We start from the raw sequence: 18110 nt of genomic DNA on the forward strand, positions 1-18110 counted from the left end.
CTGCCTGCTTTGGCTGCTCTGCCCATCCAGGGCGAGTGAAACGGACGGGCAGGCTACAGGGGAGGCCCTTACATTGGCTGGGGATGTGTCTGGGATGGTTACTTGTTCGGTGCCAGACGATTGGCTGGAGGCGGCCTGGCTAAGACCAGCACCACACCACCATCCCGCTGCCCGCATCCCGTCCTTGTCCTTGTCTTGTCCTGCTTGCTTGTCTGTCTTGCGTTGACCAACCTCTTCGATTTCATCTGGCCTGCATCGACCTTTCCTACATCTTTCCATGCCGACGAACTCGACCTGATTTGTGCTTATCGCTGCCCAATAGTCGAGGTTGCGCGAGTCTTTGCTGCTGAACCCTCTGATCACTCAGTTCGGCTCCTCCCCTCCCCCCACTATCAATCGCATCGCCATCTTACATACTTATCAATCGTGCCTGCTTGCCTGCCTGCCTGCCTGCCTGCCTGCTTGCTTGCTTGCTTGCTTACCACGAGTTTCAATTGCTATCGACCTCGTTTCGTCCTGTGACCTTGTGACCCCCCCGTCATCCCCGCTATCCCCGTCACCAATGCGATTTCCCGACCTGCCGGTCGTCTTATCGGATTGACTATACAAGCGCAGCCACGGGTCGCAAGTCACCACCACCCGCTCTGCGCATTTCTGGTCCCCAGGTTCAATGTCGCTGATCTCTGTCCACAATCACGTGCATCTCACACTATTGAATGTGTCGATCGCGCCCAGCACCTTCATCACCTCCCTAGTGCTGGCCTTCGTCTTCCTAGTTTTCTATCTACTCATTGGCGGCGGCCTTCCCATCCCCTCGTTGCGCTTGCCCAGTATCCTGCCGATTCCCCGCTTCCGCCTGTTTGCGCCTCAAGGTCACGCCCAAACACCGGCACCAACACCGCCCTTGTTGCATGACCGGCCGCGCTCCAGCAGGAGACAAAAGGCGCTCCCGGCCCTGCCGCAGCAAGAACACCCTCTCCTCCAACTAACCGACTTTGCGCACAACGACCGCTCGCAAGAGCCCTTCACCACCCCCAAGCGCAACGGCCTGAAACGCTTCTTCTCGGGCCCCACGACACCCTCGCCCACCCGGCGCAGCTCCAGCAAATCCACCACCAAGAAAACCCACTCCGAGTTCCGCTCCAGAGAAATCACGGGCGATGACGACATACGATCCCCATCAGGTAGACGCTTCTCTCGACGACTTTCACGCGCTTCCCACTCCGCCCCCGACCCTGCCGCCGTCCTTCGTCCGGTACCCGTCGCATCACTCGGGCTTCGCCCGGTCGTCGATGCACACCGACGACCTCGATCAAGAGAGCGTGACCAGCGATCTAATGGACGCGGCGTCCTCTCTATCTGGCGGCGGCTACAGTCCCCCGGCCTGGCGGCGGATGGGAAACGGTGATCGCGACTTTGGCAGCTGGCGCAGGTCCGACGGCCTGGGCCTCGGCTTCGGCCGCCCGGACTGGCAGCAAGACTATTGCGATGACATCGACGATGAGGACGTCGCCGAAAATGACGATGTGCTGCGACGCGCCATCCGCACGCGCCTGCCTACAGGCTCACTAAGCCCCGAGAAGGGTCGGACGCCAGAGCGCGACACCGACGAGGAAGAAACTCTGATGAAGCTGAAGTCGCTAGGCAGCTCGCCTATGAAAAGTATCAAACCCGATGCGCCCCGTGAGAGTGTATTGGCCTCAATGTCGCCAGAAGTTGCTAAAGACAACTGTAAGTTCTTGAACCGTTGCGATACATGCATGGCATGATGGAGTATGAGGCTCATACGAGTTCAGATATACGCTTCGCTGTGCGCGCGGACATCCAGCAGCGCACCGAACCCATCGAGACAGCGATCGCATTCGTGCGCAACAAGTTCGGGTTCATTACTAGCTCTTGGGCAAATCTCATTCTGGCGACACTTGTCGCATCGCTATCAATAGCAGCTATGCGCAACCTGTTTGCGCCTGCACACCAGCGCCCGGTTCCTGACCTGGTCAAGGTCGCCGGCCTTGCGCGCTCTTTTGAACCACTCATCTACTACTCTGAAAACGGAGTGTCGCAAGTAGGCGACCTGCAAGCGACCGGCGTGGCGGTCTGGGACCTCGGCGAGAGTGTGCGCAGTTCTAATATGACGAGCGCCCCTACTATCGTGAGATCCCTCGATGAGCTCAGCGATTCTCTCAAGACGCTGGCCATCGAACTTACCAAATTCTTTGCCAACGTCGACGGTGACGTCGATGGCATTCTACTTGTCATGGATTGGGCTCGTCGCGAATTGAGTCAGCTCCAATCGATTCCTAGTCCTCCTTTGGCCACCGCCTTTACCAATATTCACAACCTACTCTGCAATGCGGGAGTATTAGAAGACGCTAGCGGCACGCCCACGAGGCTGGGCCATGCCGTCAGCTCGGTGTTCGGCATGAGCACACCCCAGCGCACGCGCGCGACGCTCCAGCGCACATTCACCGAGTTCCTCAGCGTCCTCGAGGATGCAATCAACAACGAGCTGCAGCACAGCCTCGCACTCTTCGGCCTGTTCGAGGCGATCGACCGCCAATTCCTGAACCTCGGGCGCACGGTGGTGCGCGAGTCGTCGATCCAGGACGACAAGCACGCCGACCTGCTGTCGTCGCTGTGGACGCGGCTGCTGGGCCCGAACGCGGGCGAGATTCGTAAGTACGAGCAGAACCGGCAGCTGCTGCAGAACGTGCGCGAGAAGACGGTGCGGAACAAGGGCATTCTCGTGGAGCACAACGGCAAGCTGCTGACGCTCAAGGCCAACCTCGAGAGCCTCCGGCGCAAGCTCGTCAGCCCGCTGGTGAGGAGTGTCAACTCGAGCACCCTCACGATCGAGGACCAGATCAAGGGCCTCGAGGACGTGGGCGGATACCTCGATGGCGTGCGGGCGCGGCAGAAGGGCAAGCTGATGGAGATGCTGTACGGGTCTGCGAGTAGACAGGCTGTCGGCGGTGGGGGCAGCAACAACGAGCGGCTCATTTCGGATAACCGGTGGCGCTCTTAGGCAGGCCATGCCCCCCTAGGACTAACAATCGGGGCGTATATTGGCTGGAGGGAGGAGTTACCGGTCTCACCACAACGGAACTGTTCCCCGTATATGGTATATTGGGGGTCCTGCATATACACTGCCGGGCTATGTTTGGTTGCACATGCATTCGATTTGAACTTACTACTATATGAAGAGACCGAAGGGACATGGCGTTAGTACGGGGGTGGAAATCACAGGCGGCGAGCTTTCCTCTCATAGAGTTATGGGAAAGGGGTGGTGGTTTGTCTGTAACTAACCCCAAAATGGCGTTCAGGGTGTTGGCTGGTTGTGCTTTTCCCCTTTTGGTATTTGGATGGATGCTGGCTTGTCATTGGTTATCATACGTATAGCATGTAACGGTGGTGAGCTTTTCGCGCGAAGCCACCGAGGAGAGAGGAGCGAGGGGAGGAGAGAAGATAGGAGAAGTACTTGTAATGCATAGCCTCGAACTTTTACCCTTTACTGGACTTGGACGTACGTAATCTTGTGTGTATGTGTGTGTGTGTGTGTGTGTGTGTGTGCTGCAGCGGTATGGAGCTTGCTGTCTTTTCACCTTGTGCCTGTAAGACCTTCTTCGTTCGTTCGGCGCTGCTGCAAACCCCACCTGTCACTTCGCCCTCGCCCTGAGTCATTGCTAAGCTCTTCTCCAAATAGCTCATGCATGTCAGATGCGAACCAGGGCGGACCAAGGAGAGAACCCTCCCGCCTTACCGCAGCCGCCTATCAAGGCCTACAGTTTCCCCGCCCGTTCGCAACTCAGCCCGACCCGGCCCAAGCGAGCTCAGCTATGTGCGTTTGTGAAACGAATGTGGGTGGGTGGCAGGTAAACGTACCTTCACCGCCCTTCTTCCTTGATGCCGAACTCTCGAGCCTGCCAAGCCGGCCTTCTCTTGTATTACCTCAGCCCTGTTCGGCTGTGACAAGAGAGAGAGAGGGGGAGAGGGAGAGTGGCCTAGCAGCCTGATGAGAGAAGGGGACAAGATAGCCCCCACGCTACCTCCCGCCAGCCCCCCAACAGCGGTTCTCTCAATAGTCTGGTAAACCACGCGATATGAAGCGGCCAAGTAATTGTTGAACCCGTTAACTTCATCCCATAGTTCACCGGTGTGGCGTGCGGTGTGTGGTTTCTCGAAGCTGACTCAGCTCGAGAGCCTGCTGCTGCTACACACACACACATGAAGATGAAGATGATGAGGATGGAGCATCACCACCCTTCATCGGTCGTTCCTATTCGCTGATGTTGGTGTTGCACTCACCTTCATGCCTGATCCGACTGCCTTGTTTCTCTCTCTCTCTCTCGGCCGGCTGCCTGACTGCCAAAAGGGGTAGGTTTGAATCACATAAGCGGCCCGGGGGCTTGGGGGCTGCGAGCCATGTGGGATAACGTGATGATCGTGATGACTGTCTGGATGATAGGCTAGAAAGAGAGATGGATCAATATATATATATATATATATATATATACACGTGCGTTTCGTTGTCTCTTAGCGTCGTGTTATTCTCAGACTCCAAAGCAAAGCCCTCACTCCTCTGACACCACTAGAAGCTGTTCAACTTCACTACAACACACTAAACTTCTGCAACTACGTTTGGGTCCCGAGTCTCTATCTACAAACAAAGAGAGACAGATCACAAGACCTCTTCTAAGCGTCGTCTCGTGCCTCTTGACTTTCGATAACAAAAAAGTCGTCCATAATCCGCGGCGGCGATCGATCAATCAATCAATCACCAATCAAACTGTTGCTGCTTCTCCCATCACTATGCCCCAGAGCCACAGCAGCCAGGCGTCGGCTACCGCCACGTCCTCGTCGTCATCGAGCGCCATGACGCCCGGCCGCCGCGAGGCCTGCTCGGGCTGGCTCACGGCGACCAGAGGCGACGAGGGCGGCCAGGCTCAGGGGTCGTCCTCGAATGGCAGCAGCGGCACGGGTGGGAAGAAGGTGTATCACCACTCCCACCACTGAGCCTTAAGGGCTTGAAGGGACCAGTTGGGGGACTTGGGAGGGCGGATATGTACGGCCTGCGTGGTCTCCCGGCATGATGAGGGGAATACTCGCGACGGTACATCTGTGAAGAAGGCGTGGTTAATGTGGAAGGAAAGCGTTCGTCCTAAGATTTCAGTCTGGAGTTTGGTATGGGGCCTAGAAAGGTTATTTATTATTAGACAGCTCGGGCTGGTAGGCGCGAACCGCGTTGTTCTTTGTTTCCTTCTATTTACTCTAGTTGCTGGATGGAGCTCTATAATGATAGTCAATCCGATTGATTGATACGGGAAATTATAAGTAGAGGAATAATATAATTCATTGAGCCGTGATGGTCCGTAAGGCCTCGAACGATGCCTATTGTGTTGCTGGATGGTTCCTCTTCCAGGTGTCCGCGGCACGCTCGTGAAGCGAGTCTGCTTATCTTCTAGGTCGCCATGACATTTGACACTGGACGCTGTGAAACCCGAAATTCAAGACGCCCAAGGATCGCAACGTGTTTTATTCGGAGGCTTGAGCCGGAACTGCATTCGGAGTTGAATGCAAGGTCCTTTGGGTGCCGGATTGCAGGGCTTTCCACCGCTAGCCATGCAAGCCATGTTACGGCGTATCAGCAGTGCGACTCGGTCGCCCTCGTCAATGCCATCCTGGACGAAGCGCCACCGGTTGGTGTTTGGGAGGATCACGAAGCGACAAGCCTTGGCTTAGCATTGGGTGACGCGGAGCTCCCCTCTACATCTATGTTCTGGACCTCGAGGGCGATGCGGCAGCCAACAAGAGGATAGGTATGGTTTAGTGGCTGGTCAATGGCCGGCTGACTGCAGAATACGCGCGGCTGGAATACGTGAACTCTCCCTCGATATCGTTTCATCAGACTGACTCGGCTGTTTCGGGATGCTTTCTCTCGATGCATTGGGTTTCGTTTCAGCACAAGTCTCGAGAGGGGATCCCGGCGTAAAGGTCGAGGCTTCAACGTGGTTTCGCGGACATTGGACCCAATTCCATACCATCATCGCATGGTCAGGTTGGACGACGGCTTGACATTGGGTGTCTCTGGTTGACCAATTGGTTATTCTGACTGTGGCTGGTAGAAACAACGTAATGGTTTCCGTCCTTTCGGTTTCTACCAAGGGACCACGCCGCCCTGATAACGGTCACCAGGCCCATCCTCGAAGCCCTCCAGGCGGATGTTGATCATCCTTCCCACCTCCTCCTTTCCAGCCGCGTCAATCACCTTCATGGCGGCCTCGGCGCCCTGCTCGGGCTCCAGGTTGGCGCCTTCGCCACCTAGGTCCGTCTTACACCACTACCAACAGCGGCTTGGTCAGCTATCACATCGCCCGATGTCTGCTTCTAAACACTAGAGCTCCCGGTGTTGCATGGGGGAAAGGGGGCGGGGGACGAGTGGTCTAGCGTGCGTGTGGGGGCGAACGGGATAGGGGATAAGTCAAGGGAGAGGCACTTACACCCGGAGAGACGCCAAAGATGGTGAAGCCCTGGTCGCGGTATTCCATGCCCCACTGCAGCGTGAGCATGTTGAGCGCGGCTTTGGTGATCTTGTACGCCGGCGCAGGCAGCCTGACGAAGACGTCCTGGTAGGCAAAGGAACTGACGGTGGTCGACATGTTGACGACCTTCTTCAGCTCGCCCTTTTCGAGCAGGGGCAGGAACGCGGTGGTCACGTTCTGCACGCTCATCACGTTGACGTTGAAGACGTCTGCCAGATTGTCCCTGTTGGGATGATGGACCAGAGTCAGTATACCCTTGTGTCAAGACTGGGGGTTTTTTTTTCTTTTTTCTTTCCCGCTCAGAACTGGTGCGTACATGTTTTTGATCCCGTTGGCGAAGGGCCCCGTACCCACGTTGTTGATGAGGACGTCGAGACCCGCGTCGCCAAGATGCTTTTCCACCAATGGCAGAGCGGTTTTGAGGCTTTCAACATCGGTAGGATCGACGATGATATTGACGACATGGCCGGAAGACTCGTCAATGGCCTTTTGCAGGGCAGGTGTAGGAGCACTGCGGGTGGTGGCGAAGATGAGGCCGACACTGCGCGCGGGACGCTTCAGGAGCTCCTTGACGAGATAGAGGCCGAGACCCTTGGAAGTTCCGGTGATCAGGTAGTTAGACATACTGGGTGTGGTTATATCAAACGTTTCGGCGGGTGTACTGAGTGGTGGTGCAAAAACAGTCTTTGATCTTGCATGGCTTTGAATTGCCTACATATGCGTACTCTACACTCCTTTATATGTAGGCGTCATTCACTTCCTCTTGAGCGCCGCCATGCTTGCGAACCCACTGGCCTCGCAGCGACTCGCGGGGATAACACCTGTCAAACCGTAATTACGAAAGACTCGCGTTGATATGAACTAGAAGAGGTTTGGTTCTTTTGTTTTTTTTTTCCGATGAAGTAAAGTAAAGCAAGTGCAAGTGAGGCCTGGAGGCTTCGGAGAAGTGTTGCCGGTGGCCCAAGCGCTTTCGGGGATAACCAGTCCATCTTCTTGGAATCGCCCTCTCCCTTGAGACAACTTCCTCATTGCCAATCCAGTGAAAGATTTGGTGGGTTTGATAAGCGAATCCAAGTCATGGCAGTCAGCGGATCGCCTTCGCCAAGAATCTACCTCTTTTGGTACTTCGCTGGTGCTAACTGGGGCTGGTAACCTTGTTTCCCTCCCGCATCGCCTGTTCAATGTTGCACTCTCGGCCCCATCCCAATTGCCAGGATCAAGGGCTCCATCAGCTAACTCTACGGGGTCGCGTCTTTCATCCGAATTCCGGATGGCTCTGGCTTGTTGCTCGGGACGGCATCACGGAAGCTCAGTCGGGCCAAGGCTGGGTGCATCACTCGGGAACCGCGACTCCTGGGATGTCCTCCTTGGATGTTCTCTCCAATCACCACAAGAAGCGAATCACTGTCCCGCGCGGATGTCGCGATACACCAGCACCGCCAGGATCGATTGGTGCCAGTCGCCATCTACAGGCGGCCCTGCTTTGGAGCGAGGAGCGAGGAGCAAGGAGTCGTCTGAGCCTAAGGCGGTGTCACCCCGCATTGGCGTGTTGTTGATGCAATGTGAGAGGCTCTCGAGTCGTAAAGCCGGCGTCATAACCCCCTAGGGAAAATGGGCCACGCGCTTCGCAGCTGAAATATGCGACCCCCGATTTCCCCAGACTAGATCGGATCTCGTGCAGATTGAACTGCCGACTGCATCCTGTGTGACCTAGTTGATGCACAACTTGCTGCCAGCGGCTTCGTGTAGATCGAGGCTCGCGGTCGCTGAAATTCAATCGGTCGAGTGTAGGTTCAGTAGGAAAACGCGTCGCGAAGGACGTGTATAAGTAGGACTGACCTAAGCACCGTGATCTTCTTGGTTGGTTCGTATGCAAGATGTGATGACTCATCGCGAAGGTTTCCGACACCTTATACACGCTGTATACTATTATTGACTTACTACTATGGCCCAGACTACCACTGATGTCCTGATTATCGGCAGCGGGCCCACGGGCACCACCATGGCCCTCGAGTTGGCCGCGCAGGGTATTCCCTTCCGCATCGTGGAGAGAAACGCCCGCCTGTCCGACAAGTCCAAGGCCCTCGCCGTGCAGCCGCGCAGCCTCGAGTTGATGAGCCGCCACGGCCCCGTCGAGCGCCTCACTGAGCGCGGCACCCTCGGCCTGGGCGGCGCCGTCTTCGTCAACGGCAAGAAGACGGTCGACGTCGACCTCGGCGGCATCCGCGCCACCCGCGACTCGGCCTTCCCGCATACGGTCCTCGTGCCCCAGAGCGAGACGGAGCACTTCCTCGCCGACTGTCTCTTCACCCGGTACGGCTTCTCTATTGAATTCGGCACCGAGGCGACCTCGATCAAGCAATATGCGGACGGCGTGACGGTAACCTTGAGAAAAGTATCTTCGCCGCCATCGTCTTCAGCGTCTTCGACACAGCACGGCGTCGTTGGGAATAACGAAGCACAGGACGTCGAGACGGTCCGCGCCAGATACGTCGTGGGCGGGGACGGCGCCCACAGCGTCGTCCGGCACGCCGCCGCCGTCGCCTACGAGGGCGACGCCTACCCGCACGATTTCATCCTGTGCGACGCCCACCTCCGCAACTCGAGCATGCCGCGCGACCGCTTCCGGATCTGCATGCGCTACGGCCTGATGCTCGTCTTCCCGCTCGGCGGCGACGTCGTGCGCCTCGTGGCGTCGCGCCCGGGCGAGCCCGCCACGGACCAGCCTGTCCTCCGCGACTTCCAGGACTGGCTCGAGTACATGGTCCCCGGCGGCAAGGCGGGGGAGCTCTTCGACCCCATCTGGCTGTCGCGCTTCAAGCTGCATCACCGCGTCGCGACCAATTACCGCGATGGGCGCTTGTTGCTGGCGGGGGATGCGGCGCATATACACTCGCCGGCTGGTGGTCAGGGGATGAACACTGGGAGTAAGTATCTTCTATCACTTTTCCCCTTTTTACTTCACTCTCCCCCCACTCGCCTATTACTGTGGGAGTTACACTGCTAACACTTTGATCAGTCCAAGACTCCGTCAACCTGGGCTGGAAGCTCGCCCGCGTCCTCCGGGACGAGCAGCCGGACGCCTTCCTCGACAGCTACAACGAGGAGCGCCGGCCCATCGGCCTGCGGATCCTGGCGACGTCGGACTGGCTGTTCGGCCTCGCGGCCTCGCAGAGCTGGCTCTGGCTCTTCTTCCGGAACCTCCTGATCCCCTGGGTCCTGCCCTACCTCCTCGGCGAAGAGACGCGCCGCACCAACGCGTTCTATTTCGTGTCCCAGCTCGGCATACGGTACCGCCGCAGTTCCATCGTCGGGACGGCTGAGGGGTTCTCGGGGCCAGTCTTGGGTGGGGACAGGGCGCCGGACGGGCCGGTTGTTGAATTCGAGGAGGAGGGAGAGGAGGAACAGAAGAAGCAGCAGAAACGACTTCACCAGCTCTTGGTGCCGAACAAGCACCACCTGGTCTTGTTCTCCGGGGTCACTCCGTCTGGGGCAGAGTCAAGGGACGACTTGGAGCATGCGGCAGAAACGTTCCATGACGAGAACTCGGGCGCTGCCGCCTTGGTACATATCATGACCGCCCGCCCATTGTCGGGCGGCGCCAAGTCGTCGTCATCGAGCGGCAGCTTTTACCTGGACGCAGATGGCGTCCTGCACCAGCGGTATGGTTTCGAAGACGTTGCTGGCTACGCCTACGTCAGACCGGATGGGCATGTGGCGCACATCGGGCCGTTGAGTGCTCTGCCCTTGTTTATGAAATGGTTGATGTAACTTGGCATTCATTATACAGGATTGCAGACTACATATTCAATCAAATGATTGTGAACTCCAGCTTCGGGCCCCATTCTCTCGTGTCTTCTGTAGTCCCAACCTCTCGGGACCCGGTGGAGTGTACTCGCGGCATAGAGCTTGGAACTTCCCTATTGATGTATAGATCGTGAACCACCCAGCCCTCGCGAACTCGGTTCCAGAACCAGAGGAAGTCGCTTGGAAAACTAGGCCTTCCAATTCCTGAATCCCCACTTCAGATCCAAGGCGGGATTGGTGATAGCATCGTACAGGGAGATACCACAAGCCATCATATGGTCTCAGGGCTGCCCCTTGCTCATGGTGGTCAATTATTGCTGTCCCGACTCTATCATCGTCAATGGATAAATCAAGGTCTACCAACCCGTCCTGGGCATGGACATCGGCTCTCACTAAGTAGCCTCTGGCTCTGACGTATCCGCCTTTAACTTTTCCAAAGGGAATCTCATCACTAATAAGTTGGGTTTGCGCTTCTTGAATTTCCAAGATGATATAGCCGTCATCGACAATGCGCCAAGCACCGCCGATTGCTCCTTGTAATGAGGCCCAAGACCTGCTCGGTGCGGTATATACCGTGCAACGTTTGCCTGGTTCATCTTCCGAGATCCAAAGCAACTGGCATGCCAGATGCTTCCGCCACAACCCTGCCAAATAGTCGGGCCGGATGTGTTGACGCATTCTGGAGGCCAAGCCGGAGATCGCAACGAGCTTGTCCGACAAATACGTGAGCGGCCCCTTGGAATACTGCTCGACTATTACCTTCCACAAGCCGAGAGCGTCGAGCGCTGGCACCTCCGACAGGCCGAACTCTCTCCGATGAGCTGCACCGCTGGTATGTGGGTCGAGGGCATTCGTCGTCCTTTTTCATGGTGGGCGGCAGCCCTGTTGGAAATGGTTCGGTCGCCGGCCAGTCGCAGCATATCTGTGTATCCCCCAAAGAACAAGTTGCGAGGCGCCAGGTGCCGCTCTTGGCACAGCCAGGCCCGCGAATCCAGGGGCGTCTCCATCGCATTCCTCCGCCAGTAAAAGCACGGTACGGCTCGATGTTGCACGACAGCAATCGTAGCGGCACGTGGCCGCCCCAGCAATGACTCATTGTAGCATAAAGGAACGAGGGGGTGGGTGCTGTCTTCGACCACCAGTAACCTGGGTGTTCCTGAACTACAGTCGATAACACGGGATGGCCGCGTCGTCGAATTTGTTGGTTGGTCAGGAGAGATTGCATCCTTTATGTGTTTTTACCCCCTGGTCCAACCAATCCGCCACCATGGCCCTGCCGGTGACAGAGTTCGTGCTACCGCGACTTTCTTCATGGTTTACAGATGCCGAGGTTCCTGAGATTGTTTAATTTAAAATTAGCATCAAATTCAAAGAAGGAGCATTGCTCCATGAGGGTCTTACCAGCCTCGGGCAATAATCTGAATAGAAGAGTCCTGCTCGCCCTCTCCTTTGGGAAATCTCCCCTGTCCACAATCACCTTCAAGGTCATTACTGGAAACGGCATAGTAAGCTGAACACTATGCATGTATTCGACGACAGGAGCTGAAGTTTCCTTTTCTGCCGCTTCTACCCATTTTCTCAGAAGGCCCCTCTCCGGAATGCTGAGAGAATGCAACAATTGGAGGCAGAGAGTGCATCCACCCGAAGCTGTAGTTTGTACTGGATCGCGTGTACGTAGTTGTCTCCTAGCCTCGTCCTCGTACACGTTAAGATTCTCGGGATGTTGCTCATTTAGAAGAACCTGGCACTTCCAACAGAGGCCAGGGCTTTTGTGAGTAGAGGTGGTCGTCATTGATGTTGGCTCTTCCCCGCGTCAACACCAATCACAGCAAGGCTTCGGCAGAAGATATCTCCGGGCTGCATTCATGAATCACAGCATGAATATAAGTGGCTAGGCGGATGTGGCGCTCGTGCAGCTGTAAAGAACTTGTCGCTGTCCAATATCTATTCCCATTCCGGGTGATTGGTAAATAGAGCTTGCTTAACTTCTTTCTTTTTTCCTTGCTTTTCGACCCATACCAGCGCAGGCCAGCAGAAGCAAGTGACTTAAAACCCAGCAAACCTAACACATATCGACCGAAAAAGAAGGTATTATAAATATAGCTTAATATATAACACTATATTAGTGTGGCTGTGATTTTTAATATCTCGACACTAGGTGTGTAGCACTATATTAAAGTGCTATATAATAGGTAAAAAGTGACGGAGTATCATATAATGTTACACAGCTCTGTGCATAAACACATAAACTATTGCCTTATTTTCCCCGCCTTATGGGGACATTAAAGAGCATTTTATGCGAGTAGCCAACACGGCCCATCGACTCCGGCCCATCTCTTGTACAGGAGGAGCGGCAGGCTGCGCTTGCCGAAGATTGTAGTCTTGGTACGATTATCACAGTGCACAACATCGTACAATTAAGCGTACTAAATACAAAGCGTGTGGCCTGAGGAACACATAGCACACATTGAATCGGCCAGCATGCCCCTTTTGCGACCGCGTCCCCCCTTTCCATATTTTCCTATTTACTCCAACCCTGTTATTCTCCATCTACTCGCCTAAACAATACCGTCAGTCTTTCCCGAATGATCAGTTTGTTGTGTCATATTACCAGCGTCTCTTTCGTTTCCTGTAAACAGCACGCCTTCACTCCTAAGCAGGTCCAGCATGGAAGTCAGTTCCAGCTCTTTGGCCGCCTTCATAGCCGTGCCCCCCCGTCCGAAGTGTGTCCAGTCTCGCCCCGCGCTCGCGCAAGAGGCGAAAGATGTCAGGCCTCTCCTTGATTGCCGCCCGGACAATCGGCACCGGGTCCCCCACATTCGGGTCGGCGCCGTGGTCGAGCAGCAGGCCCACGGTAGAGATCCTGCCTCCGCATACGGCGTCGTCGAGCAGTGGAGTATCAAGGGCCGAGTCCGTGTAATTTGGGTCAGCCCCGGCGCCTTCTAGCAGAACCCTGACGGTTGCTTCATTCCGGTCAAGCAACGCCCGGCTTAGAAGTGGCTGCAGAACTCGTTGCTCGGACTCGGATCTGTCCAACGAGCCGTCTTCTGCCTTGCTGAGAAAATAGCCGAGCGTTTCGGCAGAATTGCGATAACGGTATGCTGCCTTCCACACCCTATCAAGGTGAATCTTGACCGGGCGCCCGCTGTGGCGTTCCACCATGGCTGCCGCTCGCTCGAACATGTCCGGCCACGGGATGCTGTACAGCCTGAGCTCGATGGCATTGTAGTAAGGGGAATATGCTTCGTTTTCGAGAAGGAACTCGAACACCTCTCGACGACGACGTATCACTGTATCTCTAAGCATCCCCCAATAAACATTCGTTGCGTAAGTCTTGTCTTCATCATTTCCCTGTGGCTTTTCCAAGGCGCCCAGGATGATCTTAACCATCTTGACGTCCCCTCGGATTGTTGCCGCATGAATTAGATGTTTGAAGATACTACCGCTTTTGTTGGTATACTTGCCCCGGTTATCAAAGCCATCCTCGTCCTTTGGCTGAAGGAACCGAACGCCCTCCGCCACAAGTCGCTCGACGTAGGCAGGTTTGCCCAACCACACCGCGGCGATATGGACATCGGTCTGCAGACCCTCGTCACGGACAGGCTCCTTGCGGACCTTCAGCAGCGAATTGGCCTGCAAAGTTTGAAAGGTTAGCTGGTTGCCGCAAGGAGACAGCGGATAAGAGAGCTTGATAAACGTGTGTCGTGAGTGCTTACGATTGACCAAGCGCAATCCCATTGCCCGCCTGTAAGTCCTGGATATGATGAAGTACTCGAATATGAGTTGCACTAGCTCGACAGGAAGGTGGAATAACCTCATACCTTGCAGGTGGTGGTTCAGTTGTCTGTTACTTGCGGCGCAAGAGGAGGATGTATGAAAACAGCAGGAATGATCCGAAACCCGAACAACATAGATACGCAAGTCTCGCACCGATGCACCGGGTCACATGATGTCTGAACCCCTCCCATGCAGGCTGCCAGCGCTTCTCTCACACTATTTTGCCTCGCGGGACTGAAGGCATGCACATCGCAACGAGCAGGTAGAAAAACGTACACCGGAAGGAAAAGGGTTGGATACTATTCCTTAGCTTGATACCGTAGTTTCGTTTCCGAAAGGAAAAGAAGATTAGTGGCCATTGCAAGGGCGCGCTGTTCTGGAGAAGCAGGAGGTTGCGCATGTCCAAGTGGGCGAGGATGGCCTCGAGTGAATCCCACGTGGAAAACACGACCCGAGAGTTGGCTGAACCCAGGCCGGCAGTCTCTCTTTGTCTGAATCGCGACGCGCCATGGAAAACCGTCTTGCCACGAGGTCCCCCGGCAATTTCCTGCGGCTCAGCTTTATGGTCTCGAACCTTGTGACTTGGCGGCGGGAGTGTTGTGCCTAGGAATGCCGAAGACCAGGGCATGCCCATCCGCCCGGAAAAGAATGATGGTACTGCAGCGACGGCGTAAAATGCGACACCCTTCATGCAGGTAATCTAATCAAGTCAAAAAGGGAAGTTGTCATGGGGGAAGTCAGCAAAAGTGGGGCCCCACTTGAACGGCTGCTATTAATAGGCAGCAGCAGCCAACCCCTGGCCCTGAGAGATCTCCAGTAGGGGTATAACTTGACAACATCTTGACAATTCTCAAGCCTTCGTAGTGCGATACTATTCCTTGAGGGGTTGCAACGACGAATTGCTCGTTTTACATACACTGAGCTTTGGGATTCCAGTCTGTTTTGTCGCCAACCACAGCACAGCGATTAACATACGTACATTACGAACACAACAACGATGAAACGAACACCTCTTCCAAATCACACTGAGCATATATATGGCTTGCAAGTATATACAGCTCTCAGTCAAGTCAAGGAGTTGAAGACCAGGACTACATCGAACCAAGCGGCTATCAATAATATTATTATTATTAATAGTACGCCGTATGCCGAAGGCCTTCGGTACATCTACCTAGTTCCTCGTGTAATAAACCGTGCCGAAGCTGGACTAAAAATACACGCTGCCAATATCGTAAAATCTACTTTACGTGCTCGACGTTACCATGCTGGTTCTCACCCACCAGCTTAGTGACCCTTGCTTTAGGGCCTAAGGAGAGATTATCCAGGTTCGGGTGGTCCCCCAATCTCTATTGCTAACTTATATAGCGGCAGTCGACCGGTCCGTAGAAGCTACTTTGCGATAACTTTCGCCGTATCTTTTTTATAGTAAGCGCCGCTAAATCGCGACGAGTTCGCAGCGGATTAAGTGTTAACTGTTTTGCTAGCTGCTCTTGTTTTTTCTCGAAGTCTTTGTAGTATAAAATTAGGTGTTCGGCTGTCTCCCGTTTTTTACCGTAGTTATATAGCGGCGTCGGGACGTCTGGAACCCGACAGGTGAATAGGAACGACTTAAGCCCTATTCTTTTAGTGCGTGTTTATATTAAAACCGATACTTCGTGCTTAAGTATATCGTCGTAACGACGGCACGCTCCCTAGTTTAACGGCGACTCTATAGCTAATTCGCGGCGGCTTCGTGTCGGAGTAACGGTATAGAACTATTTTTGTTCCCATTTTTCTTTGAGCGTTTATTCGACCGTTTGATTATTTAGTTATTGTCTGGCTGACGTTAGTTAAGCGTCGCTTGGCTATGGAGTCGTAGGGGCTTCGTTAGTGGCCTTTTAGGGTTTTTTTTGTCTCTTTTTTTTACGCTACGTTTTTTATTGATGATCTTTGCCGTTTTTATATAGGCGTCGCGTAGAAATTATAGTTTCCCGGTAGTCTCCGTGCGTATTTCGAAGCTAGCTGCCTTCGTATTTAGATAAAGGTTAAGGGGGGAACTGCCGCTTTAGTTTTTAAGTAGTATTGGGGGGTCGTTTTATATGCCCCTGTTACGGTTCGAAGATAGGAGTTTTGGACTATTATAAGGCTAAAGGTTAGCCCTTTTTCGGTATCGCCTATTTTATACTAAACCGACGTTCCGTACGCGAGTACGCTGCGTATTATTTTTATATAAAATTCCTTTGCTTTTCGTACCGAATATTTTTAAGTTGACGCTGCGAGCCTGGTAAGAGTTAATGTTTAAGTTACTATTTTCGCTTTGATTTTTGAGATATAGTCCTTTTATTATAGTTTCCGATGGAGCTAAACGCCGAGGAATCTCGTAAAGGTTACCGGCGTTATAATAGCGTTTCCGAGGCGTACTTATAGCGTATAAGCTTTTCGCGCTTTAATAAAATAGATAAGCTCGCTTTTTTTAAGTTCGAACTCTATTCTTTTCGTGCGTGCTCAGCGGCTATAAATTTCCTAGGCTTTTTTTAGGTTTCGGTAATTCGTAACGTGGTTTAGTTTTACGGCAATAAGATTCGTATTATCCGCGAATTCGATAATAATAAGCTGCTCGTACGCTTTTAGCTCTTCGTATAGTGTAGCGATATAGAGAATAAAGAGGATTGGTAATAACGGGGAGCTTTGCGGAATACTAACGCGAAGCTAGATCCTCTTTAACGACTTGCCGTCGAAATAAAGGTGGACCGATTTGTTCGTAATAAAGCTTTCGACTTATCGGTAGACCTAATCCGGCAATCCCTTTTCGCGGAGTGTAGTAATTAGTTTTTTATGGTTGATTATATCGAAAGCGTTTTTAATATCGAGCTAAAGGAGGGAAGCGACGCCTTTTTTATTGTTACGTTATACGGACGACGTCGGTAATTAATCGAATAGCTAGCTTGGTAAACCGCTGCGTTCGGTTCCCTATTTAGTTTTTAAGTAAAAGCGAGTACTTCTTAGCTATTCCGGTAATTCGCCGGTTTATAGTTATCTCTATTACTTTCCCGACCGTACTAAGTAATGAAATAGGTCTTCATCCACCAGGTATTTACTTTTCGGTTACTGTTTTATTTAGCTTTAGGATCACGATAACTTTTACCGTACGGAAACGTTTAGGGAAGTAGGTAAGCCGGAAACTCGCTGTCGCTAAGCCGGTTAACGTTCGAAAAAAGGGTTCCCCACACGCTTTAAGGAAACTAGGAAGTAAAGGTTTTCCCCTGGAGTTTTCCAGGGTCCCGTTTGCTTAATAATATTTCTTATTTCCTTAACCGTTACCTTTGCCTTAATAGGGGTAAGGCTAGGGGTGTAGTTCGGTACGGTATTTAAATCTATAAGGTCGGTTTTTAGGTTAAGGAAAAACCTTTCCGAAAAAAGCGTAGCTTTCTCGTCGTAGTTTCGCGCCTCGTTAGCAGTTTTTTCGCTACGTCGTAATTCTAGGATTCCCGCTGTTTATAATAGCGTCTAGCTTCATAATCGGGCCTATCGTTCGAGCGATTAAAATGTTTTAGAATCGTGGGAGGCAGCGGCGATTACGTAACGCCAGTTTTTCGTTTTCGCCATTTAAACGATTCTCTTTAGGTTCGTTTTCGACTCGGTGTATTGGTTTTAAGTATATTATGAGGGTACCGCGAGATAAGTTCGGTATCGTTATTTCGTTATAGTCTACGCTTTTTGGACTTCCGGTAACTATTAGGGCGTACTTTTATTAGTATAAGGGGTTTTTTTTGGGGCTGCTATATCGGTAATCTTTCGTAGGTCGTTTATAAGGTTATCGATAGCTTAATTTAGTTTTTCCGGGTTTATTAACTTAACGATATCGGTTAAACGTACTCCGGTTTCTGCCCGTGTTAGCCCTTTATTTAATATCGTTTAGTTTTATTCTTCTGCTTTCGTTTTATTATCTCGTAACGAGTTGGCTTTTAGTTCAACGCGGACGACCTATGCCCTGTGGTCGGAACTTTT

General features: G+C 53.2%; 5 protein-coding genes across 5 annotated transcripts; 3 read left to right on the forward strand and 2 right to left on the reverse strand.

Moving 5' to 3' along the window:
* Positions 1–670: 670 nt before the first annotated feature.
* Positions 671–3025, forward strand: PG986_012225 (uncharacterized protein; the record flags this gene model as incomplete). The annotated part of the gene is made up of 3 exons (XM_066848447.1): positions 671–1255; positions 1320–1731; positions 1797–3025. The coding sequence occupies 3 exons, from the start codon at positions 671–673 to the stop codon at positions 3023–3025; spliced, it is 2226 nt and encodes a 741-aa protein (XP_066695143.1).
* Positions 3026–4809: 1784 nt separating this feature from the next.
* On the forward strand, positions 4810–5013 carry PG986_012226 (uncharacterized protein; the record flags this gene model as incomplete). Its single annotated transcript, XM_066848448.1, has 1 exon — positions 4810–5013. The coding sequence occupies one exon, from the start codon at positions 4810–4812 to the stop codon at positions 5011–5013; it is 204 nt and encodes a 67-aa protein (XP_066695144.1).
* Positions 5014–6154: 1141 nt separating this feature from the next.
* Positions 6155–7163, reverse strand: PG986_012227 (NAD(P)-binding protein; the record flags this gene model as incomplete). The annotated part of the gene is made up of 3 exons (XM_066848449.1): positions 6155–6337; positions 6498–6762; positions 6856–7163. The coding sequence occupies 3 exons, from the start codon at positions 7161–7163 to the stop codon at positions 6155–6157; spliced, it is 756 nt and encodes a 251-aa protein (XP_066695145.1).
* A 1321-nt stretch (positions 7164–8484) lies between these two features.
* On the forward strand, positions 8485–10310 carry PG986_012228 (6-methylpretetramide 4-monooxygenase; the record flags this gene model as incomplete). The annotated part of the gene is made up of 2 exons (XM_066848450.1): positions 8485–9466; positions 9559–10310. The coding sequence occupies 2 exons, from the start codon at positions 8485–8487 to the stop codon at positions 10308–10310; spliced, it is 1734 nt and encodes a 577-aa protein (XP_066695146.1).
* A 2688-nt stretch (positions 10311–12998) lies between these two features.
* PG986_012229 (uncharacterized protein) lies at positions 12999–14084 on the reverse strand (the record flags this gene model as incomplete). The annotated part of the gene is made up of 2 exons (XM_066848451.1): positions 12999–13979; positions 14070–14084. 2 exons carry the CDS (start codon positions 14082–14084, stop codon positions 12999–13001), a joined length of 996 nt encoding a protein of 331 aa, XP_066695147.1.
* Positions 14085–18110: the final 4026 nt, after the last annotated feature.

Source organism: Apiospora aurea (assembly GCF_038362705.1).
Source record: "Apiospora aurea strain CBS 24483 chromosome Unknown utg000008l_segment0_segment0, whole genome shotgun sequence".
NCBI lineage: Eukaryota > Fungi > Ascomycota > Sordariomycetes > Amphisphaeriales > Apiosporaceae > Apiospora > Apiospora aurea.